Source organism: Pleurodeles waltl, chromosome 2_1, assembly GCF_031143425.1.
Source record: "Pleurodeles waltl isolate 20211129_DDA chromosome 2_1, aPleWal1.hap1.20221129, whole genome shotgun sequence".
Taxonomy (NCBI): Eukaryota; Metazoa; Chordata; class Amphibia; order Caudata; family Salamandridae; genus Pleurodeles; species Pleurodeles waltl.
This window is the reverse complement of record NC_090438.1, coordinates 105505048-105526192: the sequence shown is the minus strand read 5'-3', so window position 1 is coordinate 105526192 and position 21145 is coordinate 105505048. Positions and strand designations below refer to the sequence as shown.

General features: G+C 46.8%; 1 protein-coding gene across 1 annotated transcript in view; it reads left to right on the top strand.

Moving 5' to 3' along the window:
• Positions 1-21145, top strand: part of ZDHHC15 (zinc finger DHHC-type palmitoyltransferase 15) — a 170868-nt gene that overhangs the window by 128880 nt on the left and 20843 nt on the right. Inside the window, exon 9 of the mRNA XM_069211028.1 lies at positions 9076-9202. Coding sequence (XP_069067129.1) covers positions 9076-9202 — 127 coding nt within the window. The remainder of the gene's footprint in view (positions 1-9075; positions 9203-21145) is intronic.

Here is a 21145-nt window from a genome sequence, read left to right as displayed (position 1 = left end):
CAAGTATTCAGAGTGGGTCATTACCCGTGCTAGGGCAGCTGAGCACAACACTCTGTCTATCCTGGTGTATATGTGGTGTAGCCCTGAAAAATATGAGTAATCCCTGTCCTCTGGGTGCTGCTTTATGGACCGCTGCTCCGGGTAATGGCGGGATGGAGTGGTCCAAATCTATGTTCGTAATGCTATTGAAGTTCCCCCCCCCCCCCAGCAGTAACTCCCGGTGCTGCTGGTGTGTGAGACGGCTCGACAAGCGCTGCATAAAGGGAATCTGGTCCTGATTGGGGGCGTAAATACTTCCCAGCACCAATGGGGTCCCGTGGAGTTTCCCTTCCACCAATACAAACCTACCCTCCTGATCAATGTCAGTAGAGACCACCTCAAAGGGGACACCTGCCCGCACCCAAACCAGTGCCCCCCTCGTATATGCGGAGCATTTGGTAGTGAACACCTGCCCTCTCCGCTACATGTATGCCTCTCCTCTTTAGATAAGATAGTATTCTGTGTCTTTTAGCTGGTGACCCCATCCCTCTGATGTTCCACGTTGGAAAACTATAGTCTGTCATTTAAAAGCATCAAAGAGGGTTGACCTAACCTACCACCCCCGGTACTCCACATCCCTCCATCCGTTATTCTTGGTTGCTCAGGTATAATCTGTTGCCCCCAGGTGCCATCAAAACTTAAAATTGAAAATCCCAACTCCCCTTTCCCAGGGCACCTCCGAAAATGTAGGTAGCCCAAATAACCAGTGCAAAAGTGCAACTTTTTCATTAGAGTGAATATAGTTCTCGCCAGTCTAACTGAGTGGACGAGAAGCCGGCAGGGGGGTGGGTGGGTCCATGCCCGTCAGGGCCTTCTAAGTACTCTGTGTGCCCCATCACCAGACCAGGTCGAATGCGGTTACCCCAATCATCTGCTGTTTGTGGAGTCACCCTCAGAGGTCGCCCGGAGCAGCCGGAGCCCTCCGCTGATGAAGCTGTCGTGCCATCTGAATCTCTCTCGTTGCTCCCTGTAGGGGATGCTTCTCTGCCCACAGCAGCTGCCACTCTCAAGGCTTCTGTCCTCTCAGACTCCCTCTGTGATTTTGTCGATCTGGACCGGAAGCGGGTCCAGCGACACCGCCCCCAGGATGCTCCCCGCGTCACTCTCTCAGTGTTGTCCGATTTCGTAGGCCGCTCTGCTCTCTTCACCGCCATGAATGACGCTCTCCTAAGTTGGACGTCCATGGTAAAATCTGGAAAAAGAGTTTCTTCTCCATTTGCCACCTTAAATGGTCCTGCCTCTCTGGCTCTCTGGAGCAGAATGTCTCTGTCTTTGTAGTGGAGCAACCTGGCGACCACTGCGCGGGGCGGTCTTTCTGGTGCCATGGGTCTGGAGGGGACTCGGTGTGCCCTCTCTAACGTAAAGAATGGTGTCAATTGTCCCGGTGCTACCACAGTGCGCAGCCATTCCTCAAGACATTCTAGCATATTTGTGCCTTCTGCTCCTTCCGGGAGCCCTACCACTCTTACATTGTTCCTTCGATTCCTTCCCTCTGCATCTTCTGTCCTGCGCTCCAGGCGCATCACTCTGTCCGTGAGGCTCAGTACCGAGGCTTCTAGGTCTTTTTGTCTTGGTGTAATGTCCGCAAGCGTGGTCTCCGTTTCCTTGACTCTATCAACAAGCTTCTGGTGATCCGCACGCAGGAAGCCCATTTCCACCGCCACCTGATTGATGTTATGCTTCAAGGTTGCTTTTGTGTCCTCAATTGCACCCAGTATTTTATCTAGGGTATCTTGTACTTTGGTTTGCGTGAGGTCTCGCAGGTCCCCTCCACCGTGATCAGTGTTAGTGGTGCGCTCCATCGCTTTACTCCCGCGCCAGCCCTTAGAGGTCGTCAGCCCAGAGTGGCCCGGAGCCCGGGATCTTAACAGTGCTTGTGGCCACAGCCACACCTCCGCCGGACCCTTTTACCTCTAGATCCAGTGCCTTCAGTTCAGGTTCTTTTACTAGCGCGGAAGTGCCCGGTAAATCCTCCGTTGGTTACCCCAGTTGTTCATGCAAAACGTGTTCTCGAATTTGCGCTGTCCCATCGTGTAGGTCCCCCGGGCCCGGACATGCCCCCTGCCAGGAATTGACGCCAGGTGTAGCCTAGGCCCAACTCTGCTTCGCACTCGATGAACTCATCGTCTACGGGGCCCCCCTAACCTGGCATAGAGCCTAATGTCTTCTCCGATGTCTTGTCGGTGTGCCCCATCAGCTATTCTCAACTTGTAGCTGAGTCTAGGCCTCGCAGTAAAGTCGGATTCATAGAGGACCCTTCCCGGGTGTCCAGTTCCTCTTACCCCGGTGCTCGAGGGATCTAGTAGGGCCCGAGATGTTTGGGGGCCTCCGCTCTTCTTCACTGGTGAAAAGTCTGGGTCAGGCAGGCCCAGCGCCGATCGCACGGTCCACCCGGGTGGGACTTCGCCTCCACCGCTCGGGCGGAGCGCAGCACGCCGCTTCCCCGGTCCGCAGGTCCCAACTGAACCTGCCGCTCCTCCGCTCGGGGCGATGCGCCCTCTCCCCCATCAAGGGGCTGCGCAACCGGCTCCGTACCTCCTCAGCTCCGTGGCGCAGCGTCTCCTCACCGTCACCAGGGAGACCAGCACTCGAGCCCCAGCTCAATTTTCTTCCTGGGCCCCAGCCGCGACGCTCCACAGCTCTCCTCCTGAGGGGTTCATACAAAACGTGTTCTCAAGTTTGCACTGTCCCTTTGTTGAGGCCCTCCAGGCCCGGATATGACCTCTTCTAAGAATTGGCGCCAGGTGTAGCGCTAGGCCCTGATCCGCTTCGCACTCGACAAACTCGTCGTCCACTCAGCCCCTATTATCTTTGCAGAGAGCCTAATGTCTTGTCCAATGTCTCTTTGGCGTGCCCCATCTGGTGCTCTCAATTTGTAGCTGAGTCTAGGCCTCACGGTGAAGTCGGATTCATAGGGGGCTCTTCCCGGGTGCCCGACTCTTCTCACCCCGGCGCTCGTGGGAGCCAGCAGGGCCAGAGGTGTTTGGGGGCCTCCGCTCTTCTTCTCTGGCGAAAAATCTGGGTCCCGCTGGCCTAGCGCCGACCGCCTCCACCGCTCCATCAGAGTGTAGCACGCCGCTTCCCCAGCTCGCAGGGGCCGACCGCGCCCTCTGCTCCTCCACCCGGAGCTACGTGCCTCCTTTCCCTATCAAGTGGGGCCGCGTAGCCGGCGCTGCTCCTCCTCAGCTCAGCGGCGTCACCGGTTAGACCGGCACTCGAGCCCCCAGCTCCAGTTTCTCTCTGGGCCCCGTCCGTGACGCTCCACAGCTCACCTCCTGAGGGATCCCGGCGAACGGGAATCCCTTCTGCTGACTATTCTCTATTCCAGTGACCCCCGATGCGCGGCACTCCGAGGGATGGTCAAGGGATGGGGTTAATTTTTGCAGATAATTATTGGGCCCCTCGGGAGCCGATGTATTAAGCGGCCGCCATCTTGCCCGGCCCAGCCACGCCCCTTCATTCATTACTAATACTTAAGCACCGTAAACCATGTCAGATCATCACATCACTGTCCGGTGTATATATATTGCTGCGTCCTCTGATTACACAGTAGCAGATGACTGATCAGCTGCTCCCCTTGCATGGAACACTGCATAAGAGGAGGGTGCAGATTGTGAACAGCCATCAACCAGCTATGCCTCACCATCCTCCTGAGGATCCAGGAGAGTACCAGTTCCTGTTGCAGCCTCAACCACTACCACTCCAGCAGCAGCACTGGCTTGGTCCTCCTACATCACCTGTATACTAGCTAGGACATCTACAACACTCCCTGCACTGGCTGTGCCCTCTGATGCACCCCTGCACCACCTCAGATATTTACCATCACCTCTAAACCACAAAACCTCCTGCACCTGCTTGCATTTCCCCAGTTGCCTAACCTCTGCTTCTGCCACCACTGGAAATATTGATATGCAGAAATCACAATATTGGCTACCAAACCTTTTTTCCACAGACATTAACCAGGGAATATCAGAGGGAACCTCCTTGGAGCTTCAGCTAAATATGAAGCATGGTGCCCTCACACCAGTCACGAGGATTAAGAACCAGTTGGGTTTCCTTCTTGGTGTTCCCCTGCAGCTGCCCTTGCTGAAGCAACTCTTGAAGCTGCCATCCCTGCAGTGGGCATTAGCATGATACTCAGCCAAACAGGGTGAGGCTGGCTGCCGTTGGGTCAAAAGTGGCATCCTGGTGTTGTTGACCCTTTTGTTCATCCTGTCCAATCTATGGGGGTCATTCTGACCCCGGCCGGCGGCGGTAGCCGCCGGCCTGGCTGGGACCGCCAGAAGACCGTACCGCGGTCAAAAGACCGCGGCGGTCATTCTGGGTTTCCCACTGGGCTGGCGGGCGACCGCCAAAAGGCCGCCCGCCAGCCCACTGGGAAACGGCCTTCCACGATGAAGCCGGCTCCGAATGGAGCCGGCGGAGTGGAAGGTGTGCGACGGGTGCAGTGGCACCCGTCGCGAATTTCAGTGTCTGCTGAGCAGACACTGAAATTCAAAGTGGGGCCCTCTTACGGGGGCCCCTGCAGTGCCCATGCCATTGGGCCACAGGGGCCCCACGACACCCCTCACCGCCATCCTGTTCCTGGCGGTCGAAACCGCCAGGAACAGGATGGCGGTGAGGGGGTCGGAATCCCCATGGCGGCGCAGCCATGGAGGATTCCCATGGGCAGCGGAAAGTCGGCGGTACACCGCCGACTTTCAGTTTCTGGCCGCGGCTGTACCGCCGCGGTCAGAATGCCCAAAGGAGCACCGCCAGCCTGTTGGCGGTGCTCCCGCGGTCCCCGGCCCTGGCGGTTTTTGCCGCCAGGGTCGGAATGACCCCCTATGTCTCTTCATTATCACTTGAGTTTTAATTAACCTCATTCCCTCCACTGGCAGCACACAAGCAACGAGTATCACATTGCACATCTTATGTGGGTCATGCCAAGGCACTCCCAGTGTGATGTGATTTGATGAAAGCATGGGAAACGACCCTTTAACACTAGGAACACACTCTCAGTCGTATTGCAGGTCCTGACCTTTCATGAGAGAGTGTGTGTGTAGCTTGTACTCACCCAATAGTCATGGCCCAAGCGGATCGTATGTCTCCATTGAACATAGGTTGGTGGTATTCTTGGAGATGTGGATGGATTCAGGAAACTGGTGCACAGCAGTGTGTGATTATCAGGTCTGCATCGCATGCCATCTGCAAATTGATCCTGTGTTGCATTTTCCTGGTGCAAAAGATTTGCTCAGTGGTCCTGGGCGCAACAGATGGCACATGTGTACAAAATATTGCCGCAGTCACACTATGTTGCCGCAGTCACATTAGGGAAACCATGAGTAGCACAGAACATTGCATTGACAGCATTCGTAATCTGTGGTGTCTGTTGCACTGCAGCATTGCAAGCTTGGTTAATGTAAAAAGGCACAGGCATAGGCACAGAAAGAGGCAAGTTGCACATAAGCACATCTCAACTGACCTTTCTGTATTTGTACGATACATTTTTTTTCAAATTATTGTTGAGAATGCCATGCTGCAGTTGTAGGTTACTTTTTTTTTCTTACTTTATCTGCTGCACTTTTTTCTTCCATGCCTGTTACCCATCATTTTATTTACAACCACCATTATATGACCACACTGAGACGCACTGATTTTTAGTTCTTGCCTAAAACGGTCATGTTGTGAGACACATTTTTATCTTATAGTGAACCAAGAGCCTGACGATTGCTTACCATTGATTGGCTTTATTGTCACTCTGCTGCTTCGTCAACTCCCATCAGTTATCCTTCCTATTCTGGTGTTGGTCCCTTCACTGGCGAAAGGACCCATTACTTGTGTCCTTCCACTGCTCCCTTTTAAGATGCTACTTTTTTGGGTCGAGCCTGAGATAGCATGCACTAGTGCATATGTATCGCTAGGGAGCCTGACTTGTAGTTAAAAAAGGGCTTGGAGCCCACCCCTGGGTTACCATTTGTTGGCTTGTGTGGTACTCTTCTTTACAACCTCGTAATTCATCACTGGAGGCCATAATCATCATTTCCATTCCCGTCCGTGGAGCAGGGACCAAGCACTGATTGATTTAGCTTAATCAGTACCGCCCACTGCTCCCGATTTGATTGAGGTACCAGTTTCTTCTTTTTACTTCTAGTGCCCTGCAAACAGAAGGTGCGCGGCTAGCTAAAACGTGCCCAGCAGGACACACAAAATTGCAAGCTTGTATTTTCAATAATTAACTTTTCATTTTTTTTATTTTGCCAAGTCTTCTTTTCTTACTTTGCACTCATTTTCTTTTTTTTTTTAAGCTTCTCGTGCCTTGCAAACTCAAGGCGCATGACTGGCAAAAACGTGCTGAGCAGAACAAAATAAAAAGAAAAGTTGTATTTTCTATAGTTAACTTTCTTTTTATTTTGCTAAGTCTTCTTTTCTCAATTTGCACTCATGTTTTGTTTTGCACATGGCTGCTGTTCTCTAACAATGACAGTTATCTTGCTCTATTTATTGCAAGCAACATTGTTTCTTTCTTATGAGTAATTTTCGAAATTATACTTTAACACATAATCGTGGAGTATGCCCCATTCCACACCACTCAGCCTGATCCACTCCAGTCTACCACACTCCAATCCTCCCACCTCACTCCAATTTGCCCTATTCCAGTCTAAAACATTCTGCCACACTCCAATCTATAATAATCTGGCCCACTCCAGTGTGCCCCACTCCAAACCAAAATAGTCTGCCACACTCCAATCCAAAACAATCTGCCCCACTCCATCCCAATTCACCCAACTCCATCCCAATGCACTCCATTCCAGTCCACCACAATTTACCCCACACCAATCCACACCAATCCAGACCAATCCAATCCAATCTACCCCACTCATATCCAATCTATCCCACTCCAATTCACCACAATCCACCCATTCAGTTCCAATCCAACCCACTACAATCCAACCCATCCTACACCAGTCTGACCCACCCAACTCCAAACCACCATAGTCCAATCCAATGCAACTCAGCCCAACCCACTCCAACCTAATCTATTCAAATCCCATCCACCCCAGTCCCATCTAACCCAATCCAGCCCACCCCAATCAAATCTAACCCAGTCCATCCACTCCACTCCAGTCCACCCACCTCACCCTAGTCCATCCCACTCCAAATCCAATCCACAGTAATTCACCCCAGTCCAATCCAGTTCCCCTTAATCCACTCCACTCCAATCCATCTCACACCACCTTAATCCACCCCCTCCAATCAATCTGATCCACCCCACTCCAATCCATCCCACTCTAGTCCAAACCACCCCACTCCAGTCCAGTCCACCCCACTCCAATCCACCTGACCCCATCCAGTTTGCCCCACCCCTGTCCAATCCACCCCACCTCATTGCATTCCACCTCACTCCAATCCACCTTACCACAACCAGTCCAATACAACCCACCCCAATGCACCCCACTACAATCCACCCCATCCAGTCTACCCCACTCCAATGCACTCAAGCCTATCCACTTTACCCCAATCCACCCACTCTTAATCAACCGTACACACTCTACTTCAGTCCACCCCACTTCTCTCCAATCCACCCACTCTTCTTCAATCCACCCACTCTACTTCAATCCACCCCTCTCTACTCTAATCCACACCACTTCACTCTAATCCAATTCGAACCACCCCACTCCAGTTCAGTCCACCCCACTCCAGTCCATCCCACTCCAATCCAATTCACCGTACCCCACCACACTCCAATCCAATACAACCCACCTTAGTCCACCCACTTCTGACCAATTCACCCCATTCCAAACCACCTTAATTCAGCCCACCCCATCCCACACCAGTCCAATCCATCCCACACAAATCCAGTCCACCCACACCAATCAAATCCACCCCACTCAACCCAACCCACCACATTCCCATCCCCCACTCCAGTCCAATTCAGCTCATTCCAGTCCACTCCAATCCTCCCCACTCCAGTCCAGTCTAATCCGCCGACTCCAATTCACTCCACTCAGAACCTCCCAATCCAATCCACCCACCCCAATCCAATATAATCACACCACTCCAATCCACCTCATCCCATTTCAATCCGGCCCACTCCATTGAATCCATCACACCATTCTCCAAATTCAATCCTCCCCACTCTATTCTAATCCACCCCACTACCTCAGACCACGGAAACCCGCTGCACCCCAAGCCACTCCATGACACAAGACACTCTGCCACTGAATCATTGAACTCTACTCTCCTCCGCGCTACTCCCCCACTCCTCTCTACAACACTCCATGTCACTAACGTTCAGCCATGCTGGACAGTGGCCACAATGATGTACAACATGGCAAAAACACATTGCCAAAGCCAATAGCTCTTGTATACGCGAGACCTATTGGCTTTGCCAATGCTTGTTTAATTTGGTTAAGCACTCTACAATGTGCATGTGTACAAAGCATGTGTATTCCTATGGTCTCCCTTATGTACTTTGTGTTCCTTTCCCCTACCCATATCCTTCTCTCCACTCAGTGATGCTTCGTACCCCACCTGCTTCTCCCCTCTCTACTCCCAGTGTGTTTATTTAAAAAAAATGCATTGCAGACTGTCCAAAAAAATGCATTAGCCCTAACATCTTTCTGCTCTGCAGCTGTCATGTTGTTCCGATACTAGTATAATATATGCGATTTTGGTGGGAGGTCCTCCCTCATTACCCCACATGTTCACCACCACCCGCTTCCTGTGTGACTAGCTCACCTGCTATACTTTGGATGCCATAGGCCTTGTCCCTGTTTGCCTCACTGCCTGCTTCCAGCCTCTGATCCCGGCTGGCACCTTCTGGGCTTGTGTTCTGAATGCAGACATTTCTCAGTAGGGCTTGCAATTTTAAGTTAGTAATGTAGACATGTAGTTATTGATCGAAAGCAGGGGCTGGCCCTCTTTCATTTTGAAGCGCACTACTTCCACTTCCCTTAAATAAGTACCCAGGTGTATGCTTGCTTGCCTCAACAATAGTGTTGTATATCAGACAGAAATGTACATGTAATTTCTTTTTCTCTCTTCCCATTTTAGAAGCTTTTTCACCTCCAGTATTTCATAATGGCCCAGATAAAAATGCATTCCACTTGGGCATTCGGCGGAACCTCCAGCAAGTATTTGGCATGAACAAAAATTTATGGTTCATACCTGTGGAATCCAGGTAAGGTCTAATGATGAAGTATATAATCTCTAGTGCACTTGCAAGGTAACCTATAAACTGCATCCAGAATTTACACTACTTTGCTGAGAGGGGCAAATAGCTGAAAGTGCAATTTTTCTTTTTGATTGGTTAATTCCTGCAGGCAAACACTTTTTATAAAAATGACTCTGTTTTAATGCTCCTGTAAATTAACTTAGTTATTTTTCTACTGTACAATGCATCACCATAATGATTATGTAGTCAACCGATTGATCAATCAGTCAGGATTTATAAAGTGTGGATAATCAGCCGAGAGGGTCTCAAGGCACTTAAGCTGCTAGCTGCTTCACTGTGCTCTGTTCATTCGAACAGTCAGATTTTGAGTCTTTTTCTGAATTCCTGGAACGATGCGGCGTTCCTGGGGTGCAGGGGAAGCTAATTTCAGGCTTTGGACGCCAGGTGAGAGTAGGAGTGTCCTCCACTGTTGGATCAGCGGATCCAGCTGGTGTCTGCATGGAAAAGGGAGGTGGGTCGCAGGTGTCTGGTCTGTTGGTGGAATGTCATTAGTTTGTTGATGTATGCTGGCCCTTCATTGTGCACAGATTTGTATGCATGGGTCAACATCTTGACCTGGCATCTTTTCTGGATCAAGTGTTGCTTCTTGAGGTGCGGGGTGATGTGAGTCGGTCTGGGAAGGTCAAGTATGAGTCTTGTCACTGAGTTTTGTATTGTCTGTAGTCTCTGAAGACTGCAGTGCTTCCTACTTAGGGAGCGTTACCGTAGTCCAGCATGCTGGTGAAGAGGGCTTGAGTGATGGTCCTTCTGGTGTTGATTGGGAGCTTCCTGAAGATCTTACGGAGCATGCATACGTGACTCAAACAGTTGGAGTCACCAAAAAGCAAAAATATATTGTCACTTAAACGTTTCGTCTTCCACTTTCTTCAGGTAGTACAAGATTGTTTGCTCAGTGGCTGCACTGATGACACTGTTGGATCTTCATTAAGCATCATGCGGTCCTGAGATCGCTTGAGATAGGCAGTAATCAGGTGGTATTGCCAGTGTGTTCAGTCCATGTGGATGCAATGATGTTAAATGGCACATCCAGAAGTATTCTATAGGGTCCAGTAGTTCTTCACATAAGTCATGATCCACAAAGAAAATCTTCCAATCTGATAGCAAATGGTCCACAAAAAAATTATTGCCTATAAGCTGGTCAAGTTTCTTTAAAATTATTGCTGATTTGTGGTTCTTATTGTGGGTTGTAGTTCCTGAATAATGTATGGAGGTCATTCACTGTCTGGCCTACTTGTTTTTACAGCTTGGGTTTTGGCACTGAATCACATAAATGATGCATGTAGAGCAACATATAAGATCCTGTCTTATTCCATAGGTCCTTCTCGTAACAGAACTAGTTACTGATGATGTTTGTGAAAGGTATTCACATGTGAAACACCTTTTAGAATCACAGCAGTGAACCCCTGCGTGTGTTGCAGCTTGCTTGAGTTCAGCTCTCACAACAAGAGATCATAAATTGGGAGCTCTGCGATAAGCAATGACTGGCAAAACCTTTTCCAGTTTGCAGTGGATAATAAGGGAAATGTTTTTTGCATTATGTTTCCGTAGCTGGAAGCTGATGGATGATAGTCAACTACATATGGGATTCTGTCACTTTTCTTTCTGCTGTTGGTATTCCAAATAAGCGCTTCTCTGGGTAACTGCAGACTTGCCAATTTGTTGACAACTTTTCAAGCTCCGATAGATGTCCTCATTGCTGCAGATGTGTTTTATTCTAAGTGCTTGGCTGTAAATGATGCTGAGTTTAGAGTGGTGTGGGTGACATGAATTCCAGTTTAAATACAAATGAGTATCTGTAGGCTCATCTACATCTGTACGCTTGTGGTACAGATCAGGACACTTGTAAAGAACATCTACAGGAGCTTGCTAGATTATTACAGATGCATATCATACAGCAACAAATTCACAAGTCTTTGTAGTTCACCCGGGAAAGCACTTATTACTTACAGAAATTAACTCTGACTTTGTACATATACGTATGTAAGCGTTTGTTCATTTTCTACACAATCATCTTTACTCTCATACATCAATGCCTACTGCACTTAACCCAGCATGCATCCTAATGTTATCTGTTTTTCCAATTATAATCAAACAGTAATTCTGTTAAACTTTATTTTATCATGTCATGAGGGGATGTTGTTTTACAACAACACACCGGACCGAGGGTAGTACAAGTGGGCTCCAATACCCTTATCTGCTTTGAAGCACATTGAATTAATTAAGACAGGAGCCATACCAGCAATGTGAGCCCTTTGAAGCTGACTCTGAATTGTTGAATGCATACAGTATTTGCTACCTGTATTGTAAAATCATAACATAAAATCAATATGGTAAAACCTATCTCTGTCACTGCTAGACAATATATTTAGGTGAGGGTTTGATGAAGATCAGAGGAATTACATTGTATTGTAGCATTTATGTATTGCTTCATACCCCCGATGGGGTTACTTAGTGCTCTCATTTGCATCATATGCAATTGCCCCATGGAGCGCTCCGTTCAACAAGGAGTCTGTTGTAGATAGACCTATGTAAGAGGTGTACTGGATGAAGTTGTACATGGTTTGGAAATGTACTGTATGCATGCTTCAGCAGCATCACTGACATAAGTATGAGTTGTTGAAGGAAAGTTTGAGATTAGATAGAGTTACAAATGGCGATACAAACACTAATATTTAGGAGTTAACTAAAAGTGCGTGGAAAGAACCAGGGTTCCAAGACGGTTGTCAATTATTCTTATTTTAGCAGAGTTTGAGTTCCATATCTGAACAACTTGGACTGCAAGTAAGTTTAAACCAGTGCAAGATTTTTTGAAGAAAGGGAGGTCAAGAGTAGAGCCAGCCTAGATGGAAGAGCTCTAATTTGATGGTAAGTACACAGCTGGTGCTAAGGGAAGAGAACCAGGAAGGGAAAGAGTGACTCTGGATATTAAGATTAGCATGTTGTCTCACAGCTGTGATGTAAATTCACTGTATCTTCTGAATCACATTGAGGGATGTATATGTACGCTTATGATATTTCTATAGTGTCAACCTAGCCAAAGGCTGCAAAGCATTGTACATGGTCAAATGCAAGTATAAAGTCAGCAAGTATTAAGAGAGGAAGCGGAGTTGTGGACGGTTAATGCATTGAGATGTACTGTTCTTGAAGAGGTGAGTTCTTAACTCTTTCTAAACTGGAGCAGCTTATGGGTTGTCAAGATGAATATGGGGATGTTGATCTAGGCCAGCCCTGGGTGCATTCATGGAAAAGGTTTGCTGTCTTGTTTTCTTCTTTTTTTACACTTCTTGGGCGTTAGTCTGATGATGTCCCACGGTGGCCTTCTAAACGATGCAGCTGGTTTTAAGGATAGTTCAGTCTGGCAAGAGGAACCAATGGGGAACCATCACATTGGGAGTGATGTGATCACATTTCTTTAGGCCCAAGATGAGACGTGCTGCGGGATGTAGGGTGCTGTTAAGGAGTGCCTGTGTGGAGTTTGTAAGGCCATGAAGCAGGGCTTTACCACCATCAAGATGCAAGAGTACCAGTGCAACAGTTCTGAAGATGTTTTCTGGAAATAATGGTTTGATTTCCTTTAGAGAAGAGAGCTGGTAACAGCTGGTTTATCTTTTTGGAAATATGTGCCTTGAGAGTGAGGTTGATGTCCAGGGAGGGATATATGTTGTTACATAGTCTAGGTGAGAAAGCAATAAGTTGAGAAGAGTTTGTACACTTTGTGGGAAATCAGGATAAGGGAAAAGTCAATATAGGGATGCTTCTCGTAAAACATCCACTTGTCACCTGATTCACTTGAGGATTCAGGGAGAGTTTTGCATCCATAATCAAGCTACGATTCCTTATGTGGCATGATTGGTTGGGATGTCGTTTATGCTGTTTTGGATAGGTGGGCAGGTGAAAGCTGTTAACATTACCACTGGCTCGTATCTCTATTTTTGACATGTTTAGCTTGAGATGTTTCATAAGCATACATTGGACAATACCTAGGAGGCAGTGGCCAAAGGTGGAGGAATCAAGATGAGACAGGTTTGCAAGATTCAGTGTAATGTGTGCATCTCTGGCTTTGTTATAATAGTTCAGATTGCAGGCGTGCACCTCCATAGTCTGAGGTGGACAGTAAAAAGGAGGGGAGCAGTAGTAAACCCTGAAGGATCTCCAGCTGTCGAGGAAAAAAGAGGAGAGCAGAAACAGGCCTTAAATATTATGAAGGATCTGTTAAAGAGGCAGGAATGCAATCTAATCAGTGCTTTGTATTCCTATACTACTGAGTCTCTCTCTAGAGTAGTGTACAATGATTTATTTTAGCAAAGGCAGCGTAAAGGTCCAGTGGCAGATGTTCCACTACTTCATTCGCGTCCACAAGATTTTATGTTGCCTCATGTAATATTTAGTGCAGATTTAATGCTCTGAGCAGTGCAGAATCTTGGAGAAGACGATTGCATTTTGGGTGATTGTCAAGAGACAAATGAGTTGTGCCATTTAAAAAAAAAAGTTTCACGTAGGCATTTTAGAGTTCATCTTGGAATAGACCAGATTCCAGGGCAGTGGTCAGTGGAAGCCCTGCTGAGGATGGCTGCTGAACTATTAGTGAGGATTTCCTTAAATATTTGTGCAACCATAATCGTGATGTGCCACAGGCTTTGAGAGTTTTTGCCCTTATGTCATTCAGCCAGCTTTCAGGACAAGATCATCAGTGCAGGATTGCATGGTGGAGATCTGGAAATTAAAATAAATTAAGCTGTGAATGAACAAGAGTATTCTAGAGTCGACATTGGACTTTGTCGATAGAGATGTGTGAATGGCAACTACTCCTCCACTTTTTTGCGTGAAGTGATTTCTGAGGTCAGATCATAGATGTTGATGTGATTTTGAGGACCTAGTGAAGCTCGTAAGTGGACTTTAGTAGTAAGATGTTGGTTGTGAGAAAAGGCATGAATGAATGAGGTAGCTGCCTGAGTAATGGAGGTTGATTAGACATTGCAGGGCTGTGAAGAGGAGGAAGGGAAGAAGACAAGGGTAAAGAGGAGAATATCGGTCTCCCTATTCATAACCATTAAGCTTGTAATGAAAACCACCATTTCTACAATGTATATCGATCCTTTCTGGGCCTACAAGGGCTATATTTCCGGGGTAATTTACCAAATAATCCTTACATCAACTTTGTTATAGTATGGTGTATAAATTCTGTATATCCCTGCACGGCAACTTCTTTCTGGACCCTGTTTTCTGCTTGTGTTATCAAACTTATTTATGAAATTATGTTCATCCGTTTATTCAACTAATTTTTACTTTAGATGTGAGATATTCCAGAGGCAAATGTCTAGATCTCACTCACCCTACTCTTTCCACTGGGTTTCGGACCTCTTGACAAGGCTCATTGTTGGCTTTATACATATTTATATTTAGATCTTTGTAGGTCATACAGCACACTTCCAAGTGGATTCCGGCAGAGAGAGGGAGCCAATGCAGTTCTTTAAAGACAGGGGACACATGCTTGAAATTTCCTTCCTTGGTCAAAAACTTTGGTGGTGGCCAGGAAGGTCATATGTGATATGAAGGGCTTGATTTTGCATCAATTAGTCAATCGATCAGGAATTGTAAAGGGCATCTAATCATCCAATAGGGTATCTAGGTGCTTGCAGGTCCTGGAGGCTTATTCTAACAGTCAGGTCTTGAGGGCCCTTCAGAAATCCAGAAGTGAGGTAATGGTGGGGAGGCTGCACAAAAACAGGGGGGGGGAGGTGGAAATCGAGGAGAAAGCAGTGAAAATGAGGGAAAAGCAAGGAAAAGGTACAAGCAGGGTAAATTAGGAGAAACAGTGTTAACAAGAAGGCAGGAGACAGAGCGATGCAGCAGCACAGGGAACGCTGGGCCTGGGACCTGCTCAATGGGGTCGAGCCGGGGCCTCCATTAAGTAGGTCCTGGGAGCCAGTGGGCGGGCTAGGTGGGAGGCGGGAGATAACTGGCAGGACTGGCAGTGAGGGAAAAAGCAAGGAGAAAGCCATGAAAATGAGAGTGAAGCAAGGCAAAGGCACACAAAAAGCAGGCGAAAGAAGGGAAAAGCAAAGAAGGCAAAAAAAAAAGATTGTAAAAATGTTGCAGTGAGGTTGAAAGAAGGTGGGTGTGTAACTGGTGTGAGCTGTGTATTCAGATACTTTCTAATTGGGATACAGGATATCAACCACTTAAACATAAGCAATGATGGTGGAAAGAGAATCCTTCCTTCATCCATTAATATATTTTCAAATTTGAAATCAATAATGTACACATAGCGAGATGTGAACCCAGAAAAGTCTACAATATCTAATATACCAAGGTGGGTGAGATGAGATGTGGTTGATAAGGTGGTTGGAAACCAGAAGAGGTATGCAATCTAGTAACGCATTCTTTGAAAATTAGAGTGAATCGGTAAGCACCTATATCAGCTCTCAATATACCTACATGTTATACTTGTTATACAAATTACCTTCTGTCTACTTACTGTGATCTGAGTCCCCTGCTGGAACTCAGGTATCTGCCTACTGCAACAGTGTGCTCTCTTTTGTATTACTTTGACTAACCAGTGCCCTCCCTTGTGCCTGCTTTAAATCTCAGATTAGCTACCTGTGCTTACTTTAAAAAATGCTTCCTCTTCCCTGTCTCTTATCATCACTCTCTGCCTTTCATTACAATAAGGCCAGATGACTGATTGGGCTCTCTTGTTCTCACCCTATCTTGAAATACCTAACATCCAACACACCATCTCCCCGCATTCCATCACAACAAGCACACCAATCATACTTCATCTCACACCCCTCCCGCACTAGGACTAGACATGGAAAAGACTCAGGCCCTCATTACCACTTTGGTGGTATTTCAGCAAGACTGACGCGCTTCGGTCCTGGTCACCGAAATACCGCCAGTGATGGCGGTCTCCTGACCGCCGCATTACGAGTCACACACAGAAGAACGCCAAAATACAGTAGAATTCCAAACACCGCCAGGCAGACCAAGGATTGGAGAGAGGCGGTCCCAGCACTGCCACTGTGTCAAGACTCCACCTGCCATATTGCAAGCCACAATTGAGCACGGCGGACTCTGCAGGGCGGTGAACCATTGGTGGTTCGCACCACCGTGCACCAACAATTGGGGTACCGTTCCTGCCAATCGAGACTCTGGGTCATCACGACAAACGCTGGCGGTGACAGTCTGGTACGCGGCAGCCGTCACATGCTCCCTACCTGATGACCTCCATTACGTGGCTGCCGTGTGTTCCTGACAGGTAGGTGAGACGACTGTGATGGGAGGGAGTGTTGGTGAGATATGTATGTTTGTGGTGGGTGTGTGTGTGCAGGCATGTGTGTGTGTGTCTGAATGGGTGTGTGTAGGTGTGGGGGTGCGTTTGAGTGCGACAGGAATGAGTTTTCCTGTCATCTGGTGCGTTACGGCCAGAGTTTACTTTGTGGAGTGAACGGTCGGTGGTGTGTAGTATGCCGCTGGCCCGGAGAAGGCACCCATGGGCCAGGGTCATAATGAGTACCTCAATTTCTAAAAACCACTACAATCTCCATATAGCATCTCACTAAGCCTTTGGGATGTCCGATTGATAAGCAGCAAAACCTAATTTATTTCAGAATGAAATTTAGAACAGCATGACAATGTTTCAAGACAAATGTGGAAAATTTAGAAAACCAAGTCCGGAAAGAGGACATATAGATTCGGAATGTCTTGGAAGAGACTGAGGACCCTGAAATAATGGACTATATATACACTTTCTTTGCCCTTAAAGAGGGAGAAGCAGTCAAAACACAGCAAATTGTAACCAGACCAAGAGACATAATGGTGAAAATATCTTGCTACCAGCATAAGGAACACATAGTACGGAGAGCAAGAAGGAATGGTCCCTGAAACCACCAAGGAGACGAAGCGCTTTTCCTACAAGACTAAGCAACAACAAATTGTCAAAAAGAAAATACCTCCACCCAATAGTGGGTGAACTCTACAAAACAGTAATCCACTGATGATTAATTTTCCCATGTGTATCCAGTTTTAAGTAGGTGAGGGCTATCGTCAAATCTGAGAAAGAAGGGTGAAAAACTCAGGAGAAAGACTAATTTCTAGTGAAGCAAACATCATCAAAGAGACTGGCAGACTGCCTGAGAGAAATGGCAAGTATAGAATAAAAAGGCAACAAGGAGAGGACGATCTTTTGAGTGTAATAACACATAAAGAAATGAAAGACATAAAAACTCTCTAACAATAGAAGACTCGAGAAATTCCATGGTAAACTAATTTATATTGGTAATATTGTGCATCTCGGTTTTATACTTACTTGAACATGAGGTGAAATAGTGAAAGGGAGGAGAATGAATGTTTGAAGAAAAAGTCCTGGAATGCCGGAAATATTAATGATTATTAAAACGGTAATCAGCAAAAACATTGGCAACTGCCAGGGGGGAAAAACACAGATTTGTTGGGGGGAGAAGAAGCAAAATAGGATTAGGGAATCCTGTATGGACAGATATAGTGGGCTTACAAGACAGGTGCAGAGAACAAGAAATAAATATATTAGTTATGAAGATGGGAAGTGGACTTACATTCAAAGTGAAAGGGCTCAATTTGGCCACAAAATGCTGTAGTGTGTCATTTACGTCGAAGTATGTATTATATATATATATATATATATATATATATATATATATATATATATATATATAGGAAGTGTTGTACTTGGTCCTTTTTGCCATCCTCCTCCTGTTTTCTGAACTCCTTTTTCTTAGCTTTTAGGACTCTTTGTACTTTACCACTGCTAAATTGCATGTGCTCTCTCCTTTAAACATGGTACAATTGGCTTACACCCAATTCGTACATTTAATTTACATGTAAGGCCCTAGTAAATTGGCACTACATGTACCCAGGGCATGTAAATTAAGCACTGATTGTGGTACCCACTTAAGTGCCCTTTTAAACATGCCTGTGGCTTGTCATTGCAGCCTGTGTGTGTGCAATTTTAAACTGCCATTTTGACCTGGCAAAGTAAACCTTTTGTCAGGCCTAAACCTTCCTTCTTAATATATATGTCACCCTTAGGGCAGGCCTTAAACAGCCTGTAGACCAAGGTGCACTGTATTTAAAAAAAGAAAAAAAAAGCTGGATTTTAAAGTTTTACATGGCCTGGTAGTGACAAATACTTAATGTTTTTCACTACTGTAAGGCCTTCCTCTCCCATTGGATAACATTGAGTTACCTTATTACATTTAATAAGTGATAACTTTTAATTGGGAACAGATGGGAATGTCGAGTTTGGTGTCCATTGTCTAATTTAAACCTCTTTTTAATGGTAAAATTGGATTTTAAGTCACAGTTCTGAAAATGTCACATGTAGAAAGTTGTAATTTTCTATTCCTAACATTTGGTGCCTGCAGCTTGTTTCCTGTGTCACATGACTAGGTGCCCTGGCAGTTGGCCCTTGTGTATTGCTCCCATACAGTGAGACAAAGATAAAATAGGTGTTGGCAGGATGGGCCATCTCAGACTTGATAGGGGCGGAGATGTCATCTATTACACTTGCACTTCAGAAAGCCATTGCCTGAGCACACTTACAAAGGGTTTCTCACTAGTCTTTTTTGTCCTCTGACAAGCTGGGGCCAGGGCAGGGAGGCAGGAAATTCCAAACACCTATAGGTGTGGAAAGCTCAATAACTTTCCCCTACATCAGAGCTGGCACCAAGTATAAATATTAGACCCTCAGACCCAACTCTTTAGTACCCTCTGGACCTGTGAATACTACATAAGAAGGACTGCTGTGCTGCTCTGCTGTCAAAAGGACTGCCACTCTGCTGCCTTGCTACTCTACTGCCCTGCTGGCCTGCTTGTTGAGATGGAAGACTGGTCTTGCACCCTTCATCCCAAACTGAAGTGACTCAAAGGGTCAGTTGAGTGACTTTCTGTTCTGACAAACAGGTACATAACAAGCTTTAGAGGCCTCCCTGCATCTGCTCAGCTGACATGCTGCTTGGACTTGCTGCCTAGACCTCTATGAGCCCTGCTGGACCTCTCTGAGCCCATGCTGGATCGAGTTCCTCAGGAGGTGCCCCTCAGGTCCTGGACCTTTGGTGTGGCATCAGTTGAGCTCTCTCCCCAAGAAAAGGAGAAATCGTGAAGTTTTGGGCCCTTCGCATCTGCGAGCGTGCCTCTTTGCACCAAGATCTTGTCCCCTGTGCACCCACCAATGCGAAACTCCAGTGAACTCGACTCTTCACACCGCACCGACAACCAGTGACGCCCAGCAATGCAAGATCTGTACTTCACGCTATAGCATTGCTAGCCTGCGGTGACCACCAATGTGAATCTCCATCAATGGCTGCCCACGATACCCAACAGGATCTTCTCGCTACAGCGATATCCGTCCATGATACCCGGGCTGCTCTTCATGGTACATTGTCGACCCCCTCCACTGCGAACAGAACTCTTTGTGCTGAACTTTTGAAGGTAACTCTTTCAGTGGGACTAACCTGGCCTCTTCACTCAGCCCATGCTCCATCACAACCAGCCTGGCTTGCCACTTTCATCCTGCCTCGCATAACCAGATTACCACGTGCCGCGCTTTGTGCTTTTAGGTGCTATATTTACTTTACATCTTTGACACTGTATATCTCCATTTCTACTTATTGGATTTTTGTTGTTTTGGTCCCAAATAACTTATTAAATTTTACTCTGTTTTTCTAACTTGGTGTGGGATTTTTCTTGAGTTGTGTTTTCATTTTATTACTGTTTGAAATGTTGCATAAATACTTTACACACTGCCTCTAAGTTAAACCTGACTTCTTTGTGCCAAGCTACCATAGGGTTGAGCATAGGTTAATTTGGGGTTTGCTTGTGACTTCACCTTGACTGGAATTATTATTGCTGCTTGAGTAGGGTTTCACCCTCCATAAACATTAATCCAACTTCTTGCAGACAGACAGTGGAACTCCTTCAGGTGTGGTGTGATGGGAGTGTGGTGTTGGAGGTTGGGAGTGATTCTGGTTGCCGTGTTCGGAATGGTCTACAGCCATCCAGTGATTTTTTTTGTTGATCCCGACATCAAGAGTGTTCCCGTATTCCAGCTTGCTTTTGACAAAGGCTTGTGTGACAGTTTTCCGGGTACTGATTGGGAGCTATTTAAAAAGCTTCCTGAGCATCTTCATAGTATGGAAGCTGGAGGCGGTGACAGCGTTGACTTGGGCAGTCATTTCAAGTGTGTTGTTAATGATGATCCCAAGGTGATGGGAATCAGTGTCGGTCTTAGCTCTGTTGGACACCAGGTGGAGCTCCACAGACAGTTGATCTTCATCCAGTGGGTGATTTCAGTCATGCAAGCATTAAACATGATCCGGGTACTGGGCCTCTTGTCTGTGAGTTAGAGAATGAGTTGCGTGTGGTCAGCGTAAGAGAGGACGTTGATGTTGTGAGAGTGGATGGTGCTGGCTAAAAGGTTCATGTATGTGATGAGAGAGCGGATGGTGCTGGCTAGAGGGATCATGTATGAATTGAAGAGGGTCAGACTCACGGAGGATCCTTTTGGAACTCCGCAGATGAGATCGCAGGCATCTGAGATGTACAGTGCAAGGCTGACTGACTCGGTTTTCTAGTCAGGAAAGAACAGATCCATCAGAGTCTGTATCCTTGTATTGCTTAGTTGTGTGGGTGCTCCGTGGAGTCAAATGCTGCAGAGAGGTCTAAGAGGATGTGTCTCTTTCATCTAGAGTCATGCAGGTGTCATCCATGATATCAGTGAGGGCAGTTTCTTTGCTGTGGTTGGGTCTGAAATCAGACTGAGTGGCATTGAGGATTTCGTGGTCCTTGAGGTATTAAGTGAGGCGTCTGGTGATGATCTTCTCTGAGACCTTAGCCAGAAATGGTGGCATGGAA